The sequence below is a fragment of the Zonotrichia albicollis genome, chromosome 11, assembly GCF_047830755.1.
Source record: "Zonotrichia albicollis isolate bZonAlb1 chromosome 11, bZonAlb1.hap1, whole genome shotgun sequence".
Taxonomy (NCBI): Eukaryota; Metazoa; Chordata; class Aves; order Passeriformes; family Passerellidae; genus Zonotrichia; species Zonotrichia albicollis.
In genome coordinates, this window is record NC_133829.1 from 9746199 (window position 1) to 9766713 (window position 20515).

Genomic DNA, 20515 nt, shown 5'->3' on the forward strand with positions numbered 1-20515 from the left:
TGACCCCGAAGATCATGTTCCCACCCCTCTGCCATGGGCACGGACTCCTTCCACTAGGCCAGGTTGCTCAGAGCTTCATCCAGCCCGGCTTTGAGCCCCTGCAGGGATGGGGCATCCACACCTTCCCTGGGCAACCAGGCCAGGGCCTCACTACCCTCACAGTGAAGAATTTCTTCTCAATATGTAACCTAAAACTACTCTCAATTTGAACCCATTCCCCCTTGTCCTGTCAGTATATGCTCTTGCAAATAATCTTGCCGCATCTCCCATGTGTATTTCCTTCAGGTACTGGCAGGCGAAAGCTTTGTGGAATAAGCCGCTGCTCCTGTGAGGAGTGGCGGGTGGGAGCAGGGCATACACAGCCCCGCGTTTGAGCCGCTGCATGAGGGGCAGCTTTCCTCACTGCCATCGTTCCTGTGGCCCTCACAAAATTCCACGCATTGTCGCATTCTACAACAGCAAGCAAACCCCTCACTCCTTCCCCTTGAGCCTGAGCCCTGGGGCTCTGTGCCCACAAACAGCCCAGGGTGCTTGTCCTGACACCCAGCTCAGCCCCAAGGTCACCATGATCTGTATAAATGCCACCCAAATGCTGCCTCACGGGCACCGAGGGAGCAAAGAGCAGCGGGGTGATGGAACAAGAACAATGTCACTGCTCTTATTCAGGCCTGTGTCCAAGGCAGAATGTAATTCACTATCCACCAAATGTTATATTCCAGTCTTTGGAAGCGAAGTACTGCTAATTTTTTGAGAAATTAAGGCATATAAGATAGCGTAGCTTAACACAAAGCAAAAGTAAGCTCTCAGTTGAAAAATTAATCAAATCTGTCAGACAGCATAAATGTTAACATTTCAGCAAGGGCTGCGTCACTTCTGCGAAAACACTTCTGCTCTAATCTCACAGATGATAGAAGCACTGTTAGCAGTAATGAGATCGTGCCTACATGGGCAATTAACTTGTGATTCCTCACCAAACAGCAAACAATTGCACTGCTAGAAAAGTGAGGAAATGACACCAAGATAATTGGAAAAGGAGGAAAAAGCAGAGCTGTGTCAAGATCTAATAGACATTGTCTCTTGTGGCGTCCCCTGAGCTCAAGCCATATATAATTCAGCATTCTCAAACGTGCTTAAAAATCTCCTGCCAGCAGGGCTGGCTTGGTAGCACATTCACAAGCAGCAGCCTGTGTGTGCTGGGCAGCTGTGGGTTTGAGGAGATTCACAAAGCTCCAGTGCTACAGCAGCCACAATAATCAGTGGTAATACACAGCCTGTTATTTATCAGGTGGACCCCTCCTGAGCACAGACTGCAGGGATATGTTCCTGTGAAAACCTCCCTAGTGGGGCCATTGCTCACTTTCTTCACCATAATTAGCTTTCCAGAGGTCTGGCATACACACACAGGGTGTATAGATATGTATAATAAGCATAACTAATGGTATGATTTTTTTTTTCTAAACTCTAAAATTTCTTTCTAATATATGATCATGATTCCAACTCAGCCCTGTAGAAAAGCTCCTGCTAATTTGGGAGGACTCTACCAGTAAGTGTTTGCAAAGAACAGAACAGGCACTTCCATTAAGTTGTGCAACTCTGTAAACACATGTCCAGCCATGTGAGTTGTTTGCACGTTTTGTGTATCCCACACAGGACACTCTGCCTAACACCCCAGCCTTGGAAATCACACCCAGAGGCAATGAATGCACTCTGCAGTGTTCATTAATCCCACCTCCAAGAGTGAGAGGGTACTCTGCCTTTAGTGAGGGCTCTCTGTAGCTGCTCTCAGTACTTCAGAGCCTGTTCTCAGTGTGTGACATTCATCCTGGTGACACTCAAGCAGCTCACTGCTGAAGGACAGCCAGGGCACATCTATATTTGTGCCATTGCTCATTGCTGGCATGCCCCTATCTGAGCAAAGAGGCAGGGTAAGGTTTCTGCAATAAGTCTCCCAGCTGCAGTTACAGGAAAGTGGCAAGGAATTGCTTTCGTGTGAATTAATTTTTACTAGGGGGAATAGAAGTTAACTTTGATGCCATCTGAGCTATCAGAAGAATTTATGACGTCTTAAGATAGAAGGCAAGTTTTTAGGTAGTAACATTCTTTGTTATGTATTTATGATAACTGGTGGTCACAGATCTAAACGTGCTTCATGTAATTTTATCTGTGCCTGCAAAGCAAGCAAACACTGAGCAATCATCTGAAAATCTTATTTAGGCAGCAGGATTGCAGACAAGCTTAATTATGCTAATTTTAATTTATTTCATTTCATTTTGGTAGGAAAAATAAATGTTAATTCACTGTTCTAATTAGTAGTAGCTTCTAAAGCAAGCCTTATTGTTTTAATTATGGGGAAAAAAGTCTTTGCAGGAGCCAGACAACATTTTCTGGTATGTGTTAAGACCTTTTCTCTGTTTAAAATGTTAGAATTTGCATGATTTATTTTATTGCCTTCAGCATAAATAGTATTTCTGCCTAACTTTTTGTCCATAGTAGGATATTGCTAACTGTAGAATCCACACCCATGTCTGCAGTGCCAGAAGACAAGCTATGAACTTCTGTGTGGGTTTTCTTACAGATTTGTAGGGCTGCACTCAGCAGGGATATAAAACCAGAGAGTGCAAAATGTCTCAATATTTTTCACTGGTTTGGGAAGTTGCTTTCTACAAATTGTGTTGACTCTGTTAGCTAAGCATTTCTCAGGAAAATTAGTAAAATATTGATTAAATAAATTTGAGGTAATAGCAACTACTCAAAACTAAAAAGACCATAAATAGTAGTTTGAAAGCAGACTTATGTGAAAGCTTATGCAGAAGCTCTGATAGCACTGATGTCTGACTGATCTTTTGGCTTTTTTCTTCTGTGAGAAAGTGATTTTAAAGCTTTCATATCCTTCACTTACCTAGGACTAGATGTAACTACAGATTAAGTGATATTCAGCTGAAATCTTTCCATGAAGTCTTTTGCTTGTGGTATTAAACTGCTGAGTAGTTTTGTAGCTATGATTCCATTCATGTTGGTGAGCACTGAAGGGCTGTGGGGACGTTTCAGCTCAGAGAGAGCTCTGACTCTGTACTGGCATTATCTCACTGCTGTTAATGCAGGCTGATTGGAAAGAGTGGGCTTGGGAATCAGCATTAAAATTGCCTTTGCACTTTTAATGTTATCCCACATGCATCTGCTTTATCATACAGCTTTGCATGTCACCTGCACATGCTATTTTCACACCTCCCTCCTTGCACAGAGCACACAAAATGTGCAAGGTTTGGGTCAGAGCAGGCATCTCTGTCCATAGGTCAATGGCCTGCCTTGCTCCCTAGTCACTGGATGCTTTTTATGTTAAAATGTATATTTTCCACAGCACATGAGAAGCCCCAAAGGACAGTATGTTTTCTCTGTGATATTTTTTAGAAAGGACCCAAGATCTCAACTCAAGTTTCAGTATTAAGAATGGCAACTTGAAAAATACAGAACAGGACTTTCCAGGGCATTTACTAGTGTGTTCTGTGACATCAGTGGTCACAACAGAGGACATTCTACATTATGCCTGACTGACAGTTCAAAAAACATGCTTGACAGCAGCTGAAGAGTGAGCAGGCTTCAAACCAGGCCATTTCCAATTGCACAGAGCAGCACGAACTGTGCCTGAAGCACAGTCACAGTGTTTATCTGAGGACAGGACTGCTCTACAGTTGGAAATCAGGCATCAGGGTCACAGATGAGGTACTCAGAAAAGTGGATGCACACCAGAGACAGCTCTCTGCTGTGCTTTGCACTGAGGTGAGAAGAAAACAAGCTTCCTGTGGCGTTCCTTCAGCAGCTTCACTTAGGGAGTGAAGCTACTGACTTTGGTCTTTCCCATGCCTACCTCCAGGACTGAGCAGTCCTCAGACAAATCTATTCTATCCATATACTTTTAAGCAAGAATAGCTACATACTTAGATATCAGGACTGAGATTAAGATCTTTCTTATCTTTTACAAGCTTGAGTCTCATCATCTCAAAAGCCTCCCTGAGGATACCAATGTCATCCAGATCTGGCAGCACGAGAGACTATGGGACTAGCAGCCAACAACATCACTCAGCTTCCCCACCAGCCCCAGACCCCAGTGACACTGAGACTGAAGGTCTGATCTTCTATCACATGGATCTTTATGGATCAAAGGAGAGGTTTGATATCTTTCCTGAAGAGCCCTCTGGTCGAGGAGACAGATCTCTGGGGGATACGAGAAGGGAATCTGCACCGAGTAGTGAAAAAGTTCAGCACCCACAAGAAGTTGGCTATGACTTGGAAAAGGAGGTTGCAGAGTTGGCTAAGATGTATGGACTTGATGAGGATAGAGAAAAAGAGCTTGAGCTTCTTGGAGGACGTCTGGAGAAGGTGGAGAGCAGATGGCCACCAGCTCGCACAGAAAAAGCAGGATTACAAGGTTCCTTATATAACAGATCAAAAAGCAGCTCTTCAGTGAAAGATCCAAGCCAAAGCACAAAGCAGCAAGGACTTCCTGATGAGGCTTCTCAAGGTGAAAATCAGAGCAAAGCCAGAGCAGACGATGAGGCTGAGAGCAGCACATGGTCCAGAGGGGGACTGAGCAGTGGTGGCATATCAGATGAGTGGAACAGTCAGGCTGTCAGTGAGGAGGAGGTAGAGGAGGAGGAGGAAGAGGAGGAAGCAGCAGATGTTTTTTGTTCCACCTGCAAGATACCAATCCGAGCTTTTGACAAACTATTTGGTGAACACAAGGATCATGAGGTTGCTCAGCTCCCCAGTGCTGTGGAAAGTGAAAAGGTGAGAGTAACACAGGTGTACTGTGGTGCCTCTAAAACAGTCTTCAGACATTGTAAGAATCACACTGGGTGTTTTGTAGGAGGAGATCCATAAAAACATGTGCAAGTTGGAAGAACAGATTGCTCAGATGGAAAATGTTGCCAGCCATTTGGAGGAAATCTTCATCACTGTAGAGGTAAGGCATTTTCTCTTGGGCTAACTTTATGGTAGTGGGGTTAAACAGTTTTGACAGTCATACTGACATTCATAGTATTCAGTTGTTAATGAGGTACTTACAGTAACAGAGCACAGAGTTATCTTGGGGTCTGTCTAGACTGAAGTACTCAGGAAAACTCATCCTAAAGATTTTTTAAAGTGGGCTAGTAAAACCGCATTTATAATTTGCACAGAGGTTTGCATTCAGAAATAAAGTGACCCCCACTCAGGTCATCTTAGCTTTAAATGGCCAAAGAGCTTTGATCTAACTAGTCCATCCAGAGTGCAGCTCTTGTGTTCCCTCAGCTTCATTCACAGATGTGTCAGATCCAGGCAAATCCTTGGACCAGCTGCTTCAAGCTGATGACTTCAAGAGTTGTGCTCCCACTCTGCTGCTGTCACTTGGCCCCAGGGGAAGGAGGTCAGCTGGCAGCAAGTTCAAACTGAAGCAATAACTCAGAGCACTGCAGGCTTTTCTCTGCTGCATGTGGCACAGGAGGACATCAGTGCCTGAACAGTGAGCAGCTGCTGGGACTGCTTCTTGCCTTGCCTGCTCCTTAAATTTCCCTTCCTAATGCTTTCTCCAGCTGTGAGTGAGGATACCAGCATTAGCTACCCAGCTGTCTCAGCACAAATCCATGGATCCCACTGAGTTGCCATGGTTTCTCTCGTGGAAGGATGTGCTTCACTGTGTTGGTGGAAATGCTTCTGAGATTATGCCTAGGATATATCCTAGTTGTGCTCCCTGGGTTTAGGGGAGCATCATTGTTCCTGCTGTAATTTCTGTTGCTCTTATGTCCGGAAGAAAATCCAACACTTTTGTGCTTTAGTGGGGGGTGAATGATCAGAGTAAACCCCTAAAAATGCACATAAGTCAAATTACAGCTTCTGTGTAGTGGTACTGTGTCCTAGTTTTGTGAATTAAATCATGACATATTGCCTCTATGGTAAGGAGAAATTTAGGCAGACCAGAGTAATATTTTCCTCTGCGTGACCTGTGGATCAGGCTTATGCCAAGGTGCAAACCCTCAAATATCTTGCAGGAAAATTTTGGGAGGCAGGAGCAGAACTTTGAGGTGCATTACAATGATGCTGTGCAAGTGCTTGCTCAGAAGTATGAGGAGCAGCTGGAAGCACTGGGAGAAGAGAAGAGGCAGAAGCTGGAAGCTCTGTATGAGCAGCTGGTCAGCTGTGGGAAACATCTTGACACCTGCAAGGAGCTGACAGATGAAACCCAAGAGCTTTTCCTGGAAAATGACAAAGCTGAATTTATGAAGGTAAAGAGTTTTAACTGTTGAAGTGCTTTTTGCTGCTTGCAAGTAGTCTCTGTCTGAGAATCCCAAGCAGCCTTAGTGCTAAGGAGAATTTGGGATGCTCAGTCCATGGTGCTGTCACTGCTCCTCATGCTTGGCATGGTGGCATTGACTTAGTAGGGCAACACAATAGGGGCAAAATGCAGAAGCAGAAGTTTGTAATTTGGATGCTCATTCATTTGTGAGTCACACTGGGGTTCAGAGAGAAGATATCTTGCTGAAATGCTTATCTGGGGAAACTCTGGAAGCACTTAGTGTTCCTTGCCTTGTGCAGGCTCAGCTCTCTTGCTCTATTCTGGGCTCACAGCAGGCAGGCTGATGTAATCACTTAGGAAGATGTTTCCTTTTCTTGCTCATTTTGAAATATGTCAAAAGCTCCCGCAAAGTGATGGATGAAATCCCACTCTTGAGGTGGTGTCAAGAAGATATTTTCCTTTGGCAGGTAGAAAAATAATTGGAGAAAAAAATCAGAATTTTCACTGATGATGTGATTGCTCTCACCTGAGTTGTCCTGTGACTAAGGTGGGTGGGAGCATTTCTGTAGCACAGAGACAGTACAGTAACAGTGACAGTAACAGTGACAGTAACTTCTGAACTGGACAACAAACCAATCTCATAACACCAGTGTACTTCTGTAAGTCAGTTTGCTATGACTCCAGCCTGCTGAGTTCTTCTCATGAGCTGACTTTTCCCATTCCTCTGCATCTCTGGAATAAACTTATTTTCTCCTTACCTTGTAAACAGTTTACATAGACCCTAAGAACTATTATTTATCAAAAAGTGAATGTTGGTCTTGAGCTCTCAGAGGCTTAGGTTTTCTCCTGTACATCTGTCTTCCAGTTACATGCACTGCTCAGACTCCCTCCCGCACAGATCATTTATTTCATGAGTTCCTTTGCCCAGCTGATTTTGGTTTTTGTTTGTGAGGGATCTGTTGGCACTTTGGACAACCAAGGGCGTAATTGGTCTAAAGTTCTCAATGGGCAGACACTGATGACTACCTGATATTGCTCATTATCTTTCTGTAAATTCAGCCAAGATCTGTCCATTTCAGTAGAAAGGGCTGGCTTTGTTCTCAGAGTTGGGTGAGAGCCAATTATTTCACTCCAAGTATTGCATTTGGGGCAATTTGTGTAAGACAGGTCAACAGCATGAAGTAGTCTGACTCTGGACTTTCCTACCTCTAACACTGTGTCCTTTTTTTCCAACAGGCAGCAGTAACCATGGTTGACAGGTAGTATCACAGTCTGGGATTTTGTGTCACATTTCTTCCTGCTAATTGGATGGGTTATTGGAGATGCTTGCATGTTCTGGACTTTGTCCAGGCACACAAATGTTGTCTAAGCCACTAGAGCTATTGAAATATTTAGTATTTTTGTTTTAAAGTGCATCAGAAAAAGTTGCTCTAAGAAATTTAACACTCAAAACTTGTTTGGCTCCAATTTCAAGAAATCCGAAAGGAGAGTTAGAGCCTGAATAAATCAGTGTTTTCAGCTTAGTCATAAGGAAGTAATTTCACTGAGAAACAGGATTGCTAAAGCCCTTGAAATAACCACTCTGGATCCAAATGAGACTAAAATTGAGCTCCCTAAATATACTGTGATGGGCTTATTTATGCATTAATATAGTGAGGTAGAAAATCAAGCTGTGGGAGCTCAGAACAGATACAGAAAAATATTGGAGCAATTGGAAGAAGTCTTAGGGCACACTAAATCATAGGCAAAAACCACCCTATTAATTGACTGTTATTGTTCATGAAAGCACAGAGAAAAGATACCCCTTTCTTTCAAATTTACAACACCTAGAGCCACGAGGTCATGAATTAATAATAGTGTGAATGCAAAATAGTGGAAGTTATGGAGCTAATAGAGTGCTTCCCTAGGGAGGTGCTGGGCACACCTCACTCCCCAGCTCTCTGCAGGAGCAGGGCACGCCAGGGTGGCCCCCAGCCCCAGCAGCAGCAGCCAGCTCTCTTTGCCATCTTGGGGCACTGATGGCCACGCATCTCCAAGCTGTAGGCAGAGGAGGCTGAGCTCGTACAGCTGTGAAAATGGTGTTTTAAGGAAATAGATGGTAATTTGGAGTCTGCTATTCTCTTAGAAATAGGCATGATAGACTTATACCTCCAATAGTATGGTACTTCCAATTAGACAATATTTTTTCCCCCTACAATTACAGGCTGGAAGAATTCTTAAAGCAAGAAGTGAATTTAGAGCTTTCAACACTGCCAGACTTTGAAGAGCGGACCATAGATGTCTCTGAAGTTGAACAACTAATGAACTCCATTAATGCTATTCCAGGTACTATTCCTAACTGGTCATTATTTCACACCTATTTACATTTAAGAAAGGATATGTATTAAACATTACTTCTTTTAAAGGAGATCTGCAAAGGCAGAATTAACTTGTCCCTAGTTTTCCTTCTAGGTTTTTGGTTGGGTTTTTTTTTTTTTTTTAATTTGCTTATATATACAGGGACACTGGAAGATATTTTTGGATTTTTTTTTTCCATTTGTTTTCAATATAAACTTACCAGAATTACTGCTAAATTGGGACTTCCTTGCTTTTGCTGGATGATTTCCTAGAAGACTCATGAAGATTACCCCCTTGTGTTGAGGGGTCAGGCATGCTTAGTCAGTGATAACTTCTCTTACCTTGTAGTTGCTTGAAAAAAATAGAGAGGAACTCCAGACTACTTTAAATAACTTACCCAGCTTCTCTTGATAAACAGATTTCAGTGACTTATTGCTCTGCTATTTAGCAAGCATTTTTTCCCCCATAATCCACAAGAGACAGTGCAGCATAAACAAATTTTGAATAACTAAAAAAATACCTAAAATTTTAAATATTTTCTGGTGCATCACAAATGGTCAGAAAGAACATTATTTTTTTTTACACCCAATACTGTGTTTTCTTAACATAAAACAGCATTTGGTGCTTGTTTGGCTGTGCTGATGCCCCCTGTTGCACAGCTTTTCCCTGATCCCTGGGTGGCTGGCAGCAGTGCTGGCATGGCAGATGTTGGGCTCACTGGAGCAATCCTCAGAGGAAGAATAGGCTGAGGTTTATTTATTTCATTGGTTTGACTTTGTTTTGAAGCAAGGCTAGTTCTCACACATCAGTGACCTGATTACTATCTGCAGTTGCAGACTCAGCTCCTGACTTTTCTCCATGTGGGAGGAATGGAGGAACATGACCCTATTCAGTGCCAAGGCTTTGTGCAAACACCTTTGTGAGAGGAGAGGTACAACAAACCATGATTATACATTCAAAAACTGACCTGTTTTTTCCTCTGCAGCTCCTTGTGCCCCTGTGATCAATCCCCAGGCTCCCAATGCAGCAACTGGCACTTCACTGAGAGTTTGCTGGGGCCTCTTCTCAGATGACACTGTGGAGTGCTACCAGCTGTGCTACCAACCCGTGAGCAATGAGAGGCACAGGGATGGGCAAGCAGGTAAGGAGGCTGGGGCCCAAGGGACACCTCAGCCCTCCACTGGCAAACCCAAGGGACACCTCAGCCCTCCACTGGCAGAACCAGCCGATGCCAAAGTGCCTCTGCATGCCTCGTGCACTGTCTGCCACCAAAACTGTCATATCTGCCACCACCATCTGCTTTGTCCCTCTTCCCCTGCCAGGTCTGCCATGCTGCCAGCTGCAGCAGGGCCCATCACAGAGGCAAAGACAGGATGTGGCAGCAGCAGGGACAGCAGGAACGAGAAGGGGACAGTGGACGGAGTCACGAGGATTTCTGGAGGGTGGGCACTGTGTTAGAACATGTGCTGCATCATGTATTTTTAAATCACAGTATTTTTAAAGAGCAAATCATCACATCATCAGCACTCCGACTGAAACCCCCAGATGATTTTACAGTTTATCTTAGTGCTAATAGTAGTCTGTAACTCCCTAAGATGCACAGGCACACAAAAAACCACAGAACCAAAATGTCTCAGCCTTGTGACAAAACTGCCTTTGCTAATACTGTTCTTGCAGTACCTTCAAAAGTAGAAGCCAGTAGAGTGCCAGTGGCCAGTTCAGAAAGAAAAGCAGAAACTATTGGAATTTTATAGGATGAAGAATGAGAAATGAGCAGTAAAATAGCTTCAGCTCTTGTCCCATCTGATTTCTGCAGCTTTAGAGGAAGGCACTGTGAAACTGCCTGAGAGCTGATCAAAGGGTGTGGAGCACAAGGAGCTCTCCTGAACTCAGCACCCAAAACAATGCACCCCAACTCCACTGTGTGATGCAGCTTTGGGGAAGAGTGGGCAAGTGTGTAAAGGCACTGGAAATGCTTTGTTGTTGTCATTTCAGAGCATATACTAAAAGTGAAGGAAACATACTGCACCATTACTGATCTGTTGCCAAATACACAGTATGAATTTTGGGTCAGTGCTTTAAATGCCTCTGGAATCAGTCCACCAAGTGAAAGAGCAGTTTATGTAACAGGTAAAAATATTTTGTTCATACAACTTTGTAACTTTCATAGTGAAATTCAAAATAATCTCTGAATTTTATGCAAGTAATGCTTTCTGGGAACTTTCTTCTGATGTAAGCCTACTGACTGCATGGGAATTCCCCACTTTTATTTAGAGAGCCTCTCATGCCAACTATCCCTGTTTTAGAGTGGCAGAAACAGAAGCAGAGAGACAAAATAACTTATTTAAATGCAAGCATGTAGACCAGCTGTGAATAAGGTTCAAATTTCCTGGTTCTGCCAGATGAATCCCAGCTCTCCTTTCATTGGCCTATAGGTATTTTGTGGATTCACCTGTTATGCTTCTCTTTTTAACTGCAGTTCAGTCAAGGACATTGTGTGAAATCCCAACATCAGATTGAGCAAGTCAGTGTGAGACCTTCAAGTGCTCGTTCCAGATGTCTTTGACACCTCAGAGCACAGAAGAGATACACTTTTATGACAAAGATAAAACTAATCAACAGTTGTGTAATCAGTCTTTATGCTACTTCTCTCTTTAATTCTCTTGGGACCTTTATAGTCTAAATGAAGTCTTTAAATAGTACTGTTAATCACTCTACCTGCTGTTTGTTGTCCATTGGGGAAGCAAGTTTCTTTACCTACCCAGTATTAGTTAACAACATATTTCTATTTGTTTGTCTTCAAAGCATGTGGTTTGCAAACATCTTCAAGCAACAGCTCAGAATTGTTCTTTTTTCTACTTTTTAGCTCCTTCACCACCTATCATAAAGAATAAAAAGATCCAAAGCTGTGAAAATGCAGCACTGGTGTGCTGGGAATCCAGAGACATTAACCCTGTTGATTCCTACACAGTTGAATTGTCCAAGCTGACAGATGAAGAAAATGATGATATTATTACTGAGTGAGTTACTCTTCTATTGAGCCCATGGCCTGTAGAGATGAAATAATTTCAATTCTGTGGCATCAGATAGGACTAAGAAAAGACCCATGATCTTCTGGTGAACTTACATTTACAAACAATTCTCTAAGTAAAACTAGTTGTGATATGCCAATCAGAAATTACTATGTGAGAATTATGGGTATGGGAAAAGGGCAGAAGCAGATGTAAAAAGCTGCAGACTGTGACAGACTGTGTCTTGCCCTGCTACAGACAATTGTACAAGATAAAATGTTGTTGACTGGTTACAAGACATGTTGAAGTGTAATGTCTTCCTTGTTGCTCAGAAAAATAATTTCAATTTTTTTCTACCTTTGTTTTCTACCCTGTCATTTTCCATGGATTTGTTTTCTGCAGATCTATTGTTGGGATCCCTAACTGTGAAGTCCTAATTCACCTTCAGCCAACACAAAAGTATTACATCTGTGTCAGAGCCCAAAACCTGGGTGGCTCCAGTGAAAGAAGTGAACCGGTCCTGATACACACCACAGGTACTGTACACATTGGAACAACTCCAGCAGCTTATTGGAGCATCTATTGTCTAAACAGAAAGATTCCTGCTGGTTTCAATGGCCTCTGGACCAGGTCCTAATTTCTCACATCTAATTACACACCTGGTAACATTTTAGGAATGAAAAAAGCAACATCTTGTAACAATAAGTGCATTGCTTTAGCTCTGTAATTTATGTTATTGCTGTCTGCTGCATTTGGTACTTGAAAGTTATTAATTTCTGCACATTTTAAAAGACAGTGTCAGCTCAAGACCCACATATTGCCAGCCTGCAAACTACTGACACACTAAAAACACTTTCCTACAGTGAGGAAAGCTGTAGTGTGGTTTTACTTCAGAGATTACCATGTAATGCAGCTGCTGCTGAAAATCATGGCTGAGGCAGCACTGTCTAGAGCCATTTAGCAGACATCAGTGCTCACCTTCATCACTGCTCATCTCAAATCTCCCATCCCACTCACACCTTACCTGTTGTGTCTCTTCTGCCCTTACCTTTGGTGAGACATTTGAAAATTGTATTTATTCAGCAAGATGACCACACAAAGTTATGTTTTAGTAAAAAACCTGTCTGCCACACAGCAGTGACACCACAGAAAAGAAATGCTCATCCTGAAATCCCTGGAGAGGAAAACTGTCATTGTGTTACCATCGTTTGTGTGTATTCCAAGTGCTTAAATCAAACTCAATATTTGAAATTGCCCATTCTGTTTGCACAGCATGTGTTTGTTTTCAGCAGCACATGCCTGTAATTGCCCTGTCATTGTTTGTATTGTATTTGCAATGAAGTAACTTGCAGTTTGATTACAATGATTTCATTTGGGATTACCATGGGGAGATTAATCTTCTCGGAGTCTACATTATGCAAACAGCTGATGCAAATTGATCTGTTGGCTGCAAGAACCCACCTCCAACACTGTGAATGGCCTTTGATCCTTTCTGGGGTGGGTAAACAAGCACCAGCTATAAACAGCAGCTGTGCCAATGGTGGCTGCTCCTCAGGCCCCAGTGTGTCAGAGCTGCTCTGTGAAGTCTCTGCAGGAAGAAAGGCAGAAGCACTTTTATCCTGGGCTGGACTTACCTCTCTGAGGGCTGGTCTGCCAAGGGAGTACTGAAGCATGAGGGATCTTTTCTCTTCAAACTGCCCAGCATTTTGGGGGATGAGTGAGGCCATGGAGAGTCCTTTACACCCCCTTTCTCTTTTCAGTGATTAAAAACAGATTACTTGAAACCAGTAGATTGCAAGGAGAACTCATCTCCGAATAGCTGCTTCCTAATGCCTGCAGCTTTGAGCCCTGGTAGGGTCCAAAACCAGGCTAAGTCCCTTGCTTTTCACCAGGCTGAAACTAAACAGTCTTAAGCTGTAAAACAAATATTTATTAGAAAAATTTTAAAATATGATCTTGTCCTCTCAATGCCAGCCACAGATTCTTTATAGAGCATTGGTGAATCTTTTTGTGTATCCAAATAACATTTCATCACACCCTTGCTGCAATTCTAATGTTATAAGGAGAATACTGGAGTTATCCTTAGGCATTTTCTCTTGCAGGCACCTGCTTCTATCTTAATGAGGACACAGCCCATCCTTTACTGGCAATTCTAGATGATGGATTTACCATTTCATGTGATGAACTGGAAAACCCAGAGTGTGATCTGCCTGTCTATGATAACAGCTTTACAAGGTATACAGGGGCATTTCAGTTCCTTTGGTTCTTTTAACAGATGCCAGGAAATGTCTAATGGGGCTTTCAGCAGCTCTGATTAATTTTTTGAGTTGAAATTTCTCTCTCCAGCTGCTCTTTGGAACTTGGAAATTAATGCAAGTTCTTAAATAGGATTACAGATGCAGCAGCCACAATTATGTACAAGCCTACTTATGTCTGGCACACTGAACTAAATTTGAACAGGTATTTAGGTGCCACAACAAATGCTAAGGAAAGGAGAGGGATCTGAAAACTTACCTCTTGCTGAAAGATATAACTGATATTATTTGGACCAACAGGTATTACTTTTAAAAAGATTATGCCCTTTGCCATTGAAGAGAGAGACTAAGCTTGCCAAAATGCATTTTCCAGTCAAAACCACAGAAACATCACATAACTAGGACAGGCATTGCAGGATAATACAAGTCTACAATTTATTCCCTCCATGGAAATGCAGTGCTACTAGAGGGCTTGGTAGAAAAGAGTTGGGAGACTGGTGATCCTTTTCATTAAAGCCATTATAGTAATCTTAAATGGGATTTCATCCTACTTCCATGGGATGCTTTGATGTTTCACATCCACAGCCAGAGCTGGCACTCATCTCATTCAAAGGCTGAGGTTTTGGTACCACTATGGACTTTCACAAATCTCCTTCAAACCAAGATACTGAAAAAGGAAAAATAAAGGAAAAAAAAAAAAAACAAAAAAGAAAGAAAAAAGGGGGAAAAGAAGAAGAAGGAAAAAAAAGCTCCCAAGGAAGTTACATGGCAAACTCTTCTTTCTGAAGTTTATGTGGTCTCCTAAGTTTGGGTAGCTGATGTATTTCCTAAGTAGTTCCTCAGTGCAGCTCAGGTTTGCCTTGGTGGCTTTGCAGCTCTCATTACTATGGTTTTGTTCACAGCTGTTTACCCATTATTTTGCATCATTCCTTTTCCTTCTCAGGCTGTAGCAACACAGCCTCCAAATTATGAGTGCAGCTCTCTCTCAGCATTGCCTAGAAGACCTCAGTGTCTGCCAGCAACATCCTTTTCCTTTGTAACTTATAACTTTACACACTACTAAAGAAACATAAAAGTTGTGTGTGTTTGAAACCTGCCGTCCCCCTTGACAATGACAGCTAATACACCATGTACTTTTCCTAAGAAAAAGCTGAGATGGAAGCTTACAGGACTCATGCTGCTCTCCTAAGAGTGTTTCAGAAGCATTTGGAGTGGGTTATTTTGCCCAATTTTCTTGCTTTAGAACCTGTGTTTTTGCAGACTTGCATCTTCAAAGCACCCAGTTCCTTTGATTTCAAGACTGTGCCAGTAAATCAAGCAGAAGGGTCTCTCTGTAGTACATTATCTTTGTCTCTACTACACAACTTTCAAGAGGTATTTTCTGCATGGTTCCAATCATACATTTCATGGCTCAGGTACCCAGCATATTACAAGTTCTCCTACTGTGTTCAATTCTTCCTAATCTCTCCAAACCCAGAGGGAAGCAGTGTAGACAGGTTCCCTCCTCCCCAGCTGCCCCAGGAACTTCATGCTGTTACAGTGCTCAGTTCCAGTGGTGAGTGATGTTCAAAACCCTGAGCTGTTGGAAAAGAAAATGCAAAATCTGTACTTTTTTCCTCTGCTATGCAGGAGTTCACTAGAGCACTCTCTTTTCTAACAAGCATCAACTTTCCCAGAAAACCCAGGCACTATGGGATGCTGTTCTCCATCTTCCTGGAAGTGCCTAAGGCACTCATTTCTACAAAGCTACCCACAAGTAAAAACAGGGCAGGTGTCACAAAGAAACCTGCAGCCTGGGTGTCCATTCCTCAACAAGGGGATTCCACTGGAATCAAAAATCCAAACTACACTAAGGTGACAGCAGAAGTGGCTTTTGTTTATTGCTATGTAATGTCCAGGCATATCCATACCTGAACATATCTAAACACTGTAAAGACAATTAGAGAGGCCCTGCCAAAACACCTATTCCTGTCTGTCTCCCACAGATGCATTGCAATCCTGGGCAGTCTGATCCCATTTCCAGGAAGACATTACTGGGAGGTGGAAGTTGAGGAAGATACAGAGTACAGAGTTGGTGTGGCTTTTGAGAACACTCCAAGACATGGTCACCTGGGGGCAAACAACTCATCCTGGTGCATGAGGCACATCATCACACCCTCCAGGTAAGGGTCAAGTCAGGAGGCTGCAGGTCTCCAACAGGAACAACTCTCACACCTGCAGGCAGGGCAGCAGGGACACCAGAGATTTTGTATCAGTTCAGACCAGGCACTGGGGCCTCTGACATCCCACTGCTGTCCCTGTAAACTGGTGTTGGAACGATACTGCTTAAGCAAATCCTCCTGCTTTATTTAGGGTGTTTCAGAAGCATTTGGCATGGGTTATTTTGCCCAACTTCCTTGCTTCAGAACTTGTGTTTTGGCAGATTTGCATCTTCAAAGCACCCATTTCCATTGACTCTGAGAGGGTGCTAGTGAATCAAGATGAAGGGTCTCTCTGTGATACATTGTCTCATTGCAATGAGATGTTGTCACATTGAAACAAATTGCAGGAACAAAACTGAATAAAATCAGAGTCGCAGAATTTAGCTGTAAACATTACCAGAACCTCAGTGAGAAGACAGTAACAATCTATGTAATCCAGAAACTACATATCTAGCTAAACCAAACTGGTTTTGATCTCTGTCCTACCTATGGCAGTATGTCACACCTGCCTGCAGAAATGCCAGCTCCCTCCTGCCTCAACTGCACTGCTGGCTCTCCCCTGGACATGGTACATCAACACCACTGCCTTTGACTCTCATGTGCAACCTGGGCACCTGTGTGCATAAAGTGCTTCCCTTTGAGAGCAGCCAGGGTGCCTTCAGCTCTTTTGTTTTTCTCGCCTGCAGGCACAAGTATGAATTCCTGCACAGTGGGATGACACCTGACATCAGAATTACTGTTCCCCCCAGAAGGATTGGCATCCTGCTGGACTATGAGAACTGCAGACTGTCATTTTTCAATGCAGATATTGCCCAGCACCTTCACACGTTCAACTCACACTTCCAGCATTATGTCCACCCCTGCTTTGCACTGGAAACACCTGGTATCTTAAGGATACACACTGGAATTACAACACCCCCATGGACTGCCCTGCCATAACCTGTGTTCTGCAGCTGCCACACCCCTGTGTAACCTGCCCTGAGCAATGCCCTCTTTCAGCATTAACTGCACCATCACACTCCCTATGAACCAGCAGTTTCCCCCTAGTAAGAGCAAAGCAACCCTGACCCAAACCAGCTGCCAAGCCTGGCAGCTTGGAATTTACATCCTCTTGGGAAGGATCTTAGCAAAAAGCCACTGTGGTCACAAGAGCCATCAGCATCTCAGAATTCTCACTAGAAACGGACACCTTCCTTTTCAGAGGTGATGCTGTCACCACACAGCAGTGGCAGCTGGATCACAGCTCCCCCAACACCCACCTGAAGCCTAGGGAACTCCCCAGTTCCAACGCAATCATTGATTCTACTCCTGAGTCTACTCAAGAGCTAAAAACTCAAAGAAAAACAAAAATAGCAAAAGGCATAATCACTGTACAGCTGCTGGAGCTGAAAGCACTCCAGTCATGAAGCTGATCTCCCAATCAAGTGTTCTTGTTGTGACACAAGATAATCAAATATGCTGCCCCTATGTATACCCAGTAGGACTTCCTGGAATACCCAAGCCTGCACTCCAGTCTCAAATGTAAGCAAAATTTTTACAGAATGCTTCTCATTCATTCACCCAGGGGAAAAAAAAAGATAAGACTTTTTGCAGTGCTTGATTGTCCTTGTAGAAAAACCTACAGCAACATTTTTAGCTGCTTCCTTTTAGCTATGCTCATCTCCACTTGGGTGTACCCTCCCTCCACACTCACAAATCTGATCTCCCCCTCAGCATGGAAGAATTCCACTCCATGCTGTGCCCTAGAACTGTGGGTGTCCAGTGAGGCTGGCAGGACTCTGGCTCAGCATGCAGTTGAGACATCCTTGTTTGGGTTTCATTCCCAGACACCAATCAAGACAGACCCTGCCTGACAAGCAGGCTTGGCCAGCTCTGAACAGCCTCAGCCATCCATGTCAAAACTACCTGAACTCAATCAAGAGTCATTAACAGAGCAGCTTTTCCACATATTTATTGCACATTGATTACAAAAATCATTGGTTCAAGTTTCCATTCTAGGGAATCACCAGGAATAAGCAGTGGCCTCTACAATATGCAGGGTCTCTACAAATAAATGCCATTGGCAAAACTAAAGAGATTTCACATAGAACTGTGTATCAAAACCTTGTCTGTTCTTTCTCAAATAGCTTGAAAAAAAGTCTTACCAAAACAGGCCTTTATAAACCACAAAAACAGGAGCTGACTATGTCACTACAGCACTGATCAGTACCAGCTGCTCTTGGATAAACGCTTCAAAAGCCTCAGAAGATGGGTTTAGCAACACTGAGCTATACCAGCACAGCATCATTTCTCAACCTACCAGGAATGAAGGCATTTTCAGGGCAGAAAAGGTTGTTATGGTCACTTTGTCACACCTGCTGTAGGCAGGCCAGAGACCTTCAGTTGCTCTGTTTGCCAGTGAGCAGAGCAGCTTGTGGCCACGTGTGCCCTGCTGATGCTGGCATGGCCATGGGAACAGCAGCTCCAGGGAACAGCTCCTCTGCAGGGGATGGAAGTGCTGAGATAGCACCATGCTTTGCTTCAAAATGTACTCCTTGACTCTGGGGCCAACTTCTACCCACTGGAACATGTTTTACCCCTATCAGCCAAAAACTGAGAGCCCCACTCTTAGATACCTGAAAGAGTGTAACACACAGGTATCAGAGCAGAGGTATAAGGACATCTGAACCTCCCAACAGAGCCTCTAATGCACAAAGGCTGCTGGTGAACCCATGATGCCACTACCCACCACCAGCTTTCACCTCAAGTGTTTCAACCACAGCTGTAACCTGGCAAATACTTTTCAACTGGTGATCTGAACTGGCAGGTCCCCAGGACCTCACAACCCTCTCACTGGACAGTGCAAGGGCAGATTTTCTGAGCCAAATTCAAGGTGCTCAGACACCCCTTCAGTGGGACTCCACACACAGGTACCAAACAACAGCTCTGTTGTTGTGCTGCCAGTGGCTGAGTACAGGAGAATGTCTCTCTCTGCTCAGGAGAACAGCCCCATGGTGATCACCAGGCATGGCACAGGACTGCTAAGGCAGTGACAGAAGTATCTGAAAGAAAGAAAAAATACGCAGTGTTTGGCTTCTAGGTTAAAAACAGTAAGGGAAATGAGGTTGTATGTTTCTCTTTAATAAAAGCTTCATCTGTTGGCACTAGCCCAAGCTTTTCCTCCTTTAAGAATCCAAACCTCATCACTTAAATATTTATATAGCAAAGGAAACTTGACAATGTGTGTTTCTTAAAACCAGCTGTTGCTCTGAACAATCTCTATATAAATCCTTTACAGGGAGGCCACCACTTCCACTGCAGACGTCTACTAAGCTGTAAGTTTACACCTGCATGTCTCTGTATTCAGTTTATTCACCAGGTGTATTCAGTTTATCTGAACTCTGAGTATACCACTTACCTTGGACAACTGTGTTGATCTGAGATCTATTACTCTGCATTGAAAGGTATCTCAGATAAGGCAAAACCTGTTCTTATCTCTGGCCTGTATACAGGAACTCTGGCTAAACTACATCATGTGGTAAGGCAACAGTCAAAAATGAGTTTGTTCTAACATTATGTTCTGCGAGCTGCATTTTTCCTGGTACCTGTTGGGTCTTTTTCCTCCTTGTTCCTTTTCCTTATGGGCGTTTACTGGCACACAGTAAAATCCATCCTCTGCAAAGGACAGAAACTCATGCCTAAAGCTCTGGTTTTGGCCAGCTGAAGCCCACAGGCAGTCCTCATGTGCAGCAGTGATCCATGCATCCCTGCAGGACTTGCAGCATCAGGAACTGCCAAAGGACAGGGCACCCCTACCATCCTCCCTCAGCAGCTAACTGGGGACTTTGCCAGGGCTGCCCAAACCCCTTCAGGCCAGAACGATCCCTTTCCCAGTTCCTGTGATTTCAAATTCACATTGTTGCCACTGGAGGGCATCACGTGAAGCCCTTTCAGAAGGCCACACTGGTCTAACACAGGTTTCTGAGGCTGAAAAGAGTTTTCAAACCAGTTACCGTAATCCAAGGGATGTCCAGTGTCCCTCCTCACCCAGTGCTGGAGCCGGGAACAAAGGGCCTGTGAGCAATTAAACAGGTGACACATGTCAAAGGCACAAATACAAAAGACAACACAATAGCGGGAATACATTTAATCTAGATTTAAAACAAACACATCCAACCTTTTACTACAGAAACACATGACTTTTAACCTGCTCTCTCTCACTGCTAATAAAACACTGTAGGTAGATCAAGTAGGTCCTGACTTTTATCTCACAGACAGGCCTTGTTCTCCCACCATTTAATTTAGGAGGATAGTATCAGTGGAGTCAATATAGTGGCACTGGCTCCACTTTCTTAGTCCTCCAGATGAATCTCCACAAGAAACTCCTGAAAAGCCTCAGACCACACTGAATTCTCCTAAAGTAGACAGCAAGGCCTAACCAGGAAGGCAATTCCCTATTCCTGT

General features: G+C 43.5%; 2 protein-coding genes and 1 non-coding gene across 7 annotated transcripts in view; 1 reads left to right on the top strand and 2 right to left on the bottom strand.

The window, feature by feature from the left end:
• Positions 1-3978: 3978 nt before the first annotated feature.
• The window catches only part of LOC102071221 (high affinity cAMP-specific and IBMX-insensitive 3',5'-cyclic phosphodiesterase 8A), a 162865-nt gene continuing 146328 nt past the window's right edge, over positions 3979-20515 (bottom strand). For all 5 annotated transcript variants that reach the window (XM_074549284.1, XM_005483389.4, XM_074549283.1 and 2 more), the window contains 3 exons: positions 20065-20125; positions 9806-19113; positions 3979-9773 (listed from right to left, as the gene is read on the bottom strand). The gene's annotated coding sequence lies outside the window, so the exon portion shown is untranslated. The remainder of the gene's footprint in view (positions 9774-9805; positions 19114-20064; positions 20126-20515) is intronic.
• Positions 4021-18584, top strand: FSD2 (fibronectin type III and SPRY domain containing 2). The gene is made up of 12 exons (XM_026791300.2): positions 4021-4785; positions 4865-4960; positions 6024-6257; positions 7505-7527; positions 8472-8593; positions 9591-9746; positions 10601-10735; positions 11472-11625; positions 12019-12152; positions 13719-13851; positions 15857-16033; positions 16759-18584. Exons 1-12 carry the CDS (start codon positions 4021-4023, stop codon positions 17009-17011), a joined length of 2382 nt encoding a protein of 793 aa, XP_026647101.2. The 3' UTR covers positions 17012-18584.
• Positions 20284-20415, bottom strand: LOC113458810 (small Cajal body-specific RNA 15). Its single transcript, XR_003379430.1, has one exon.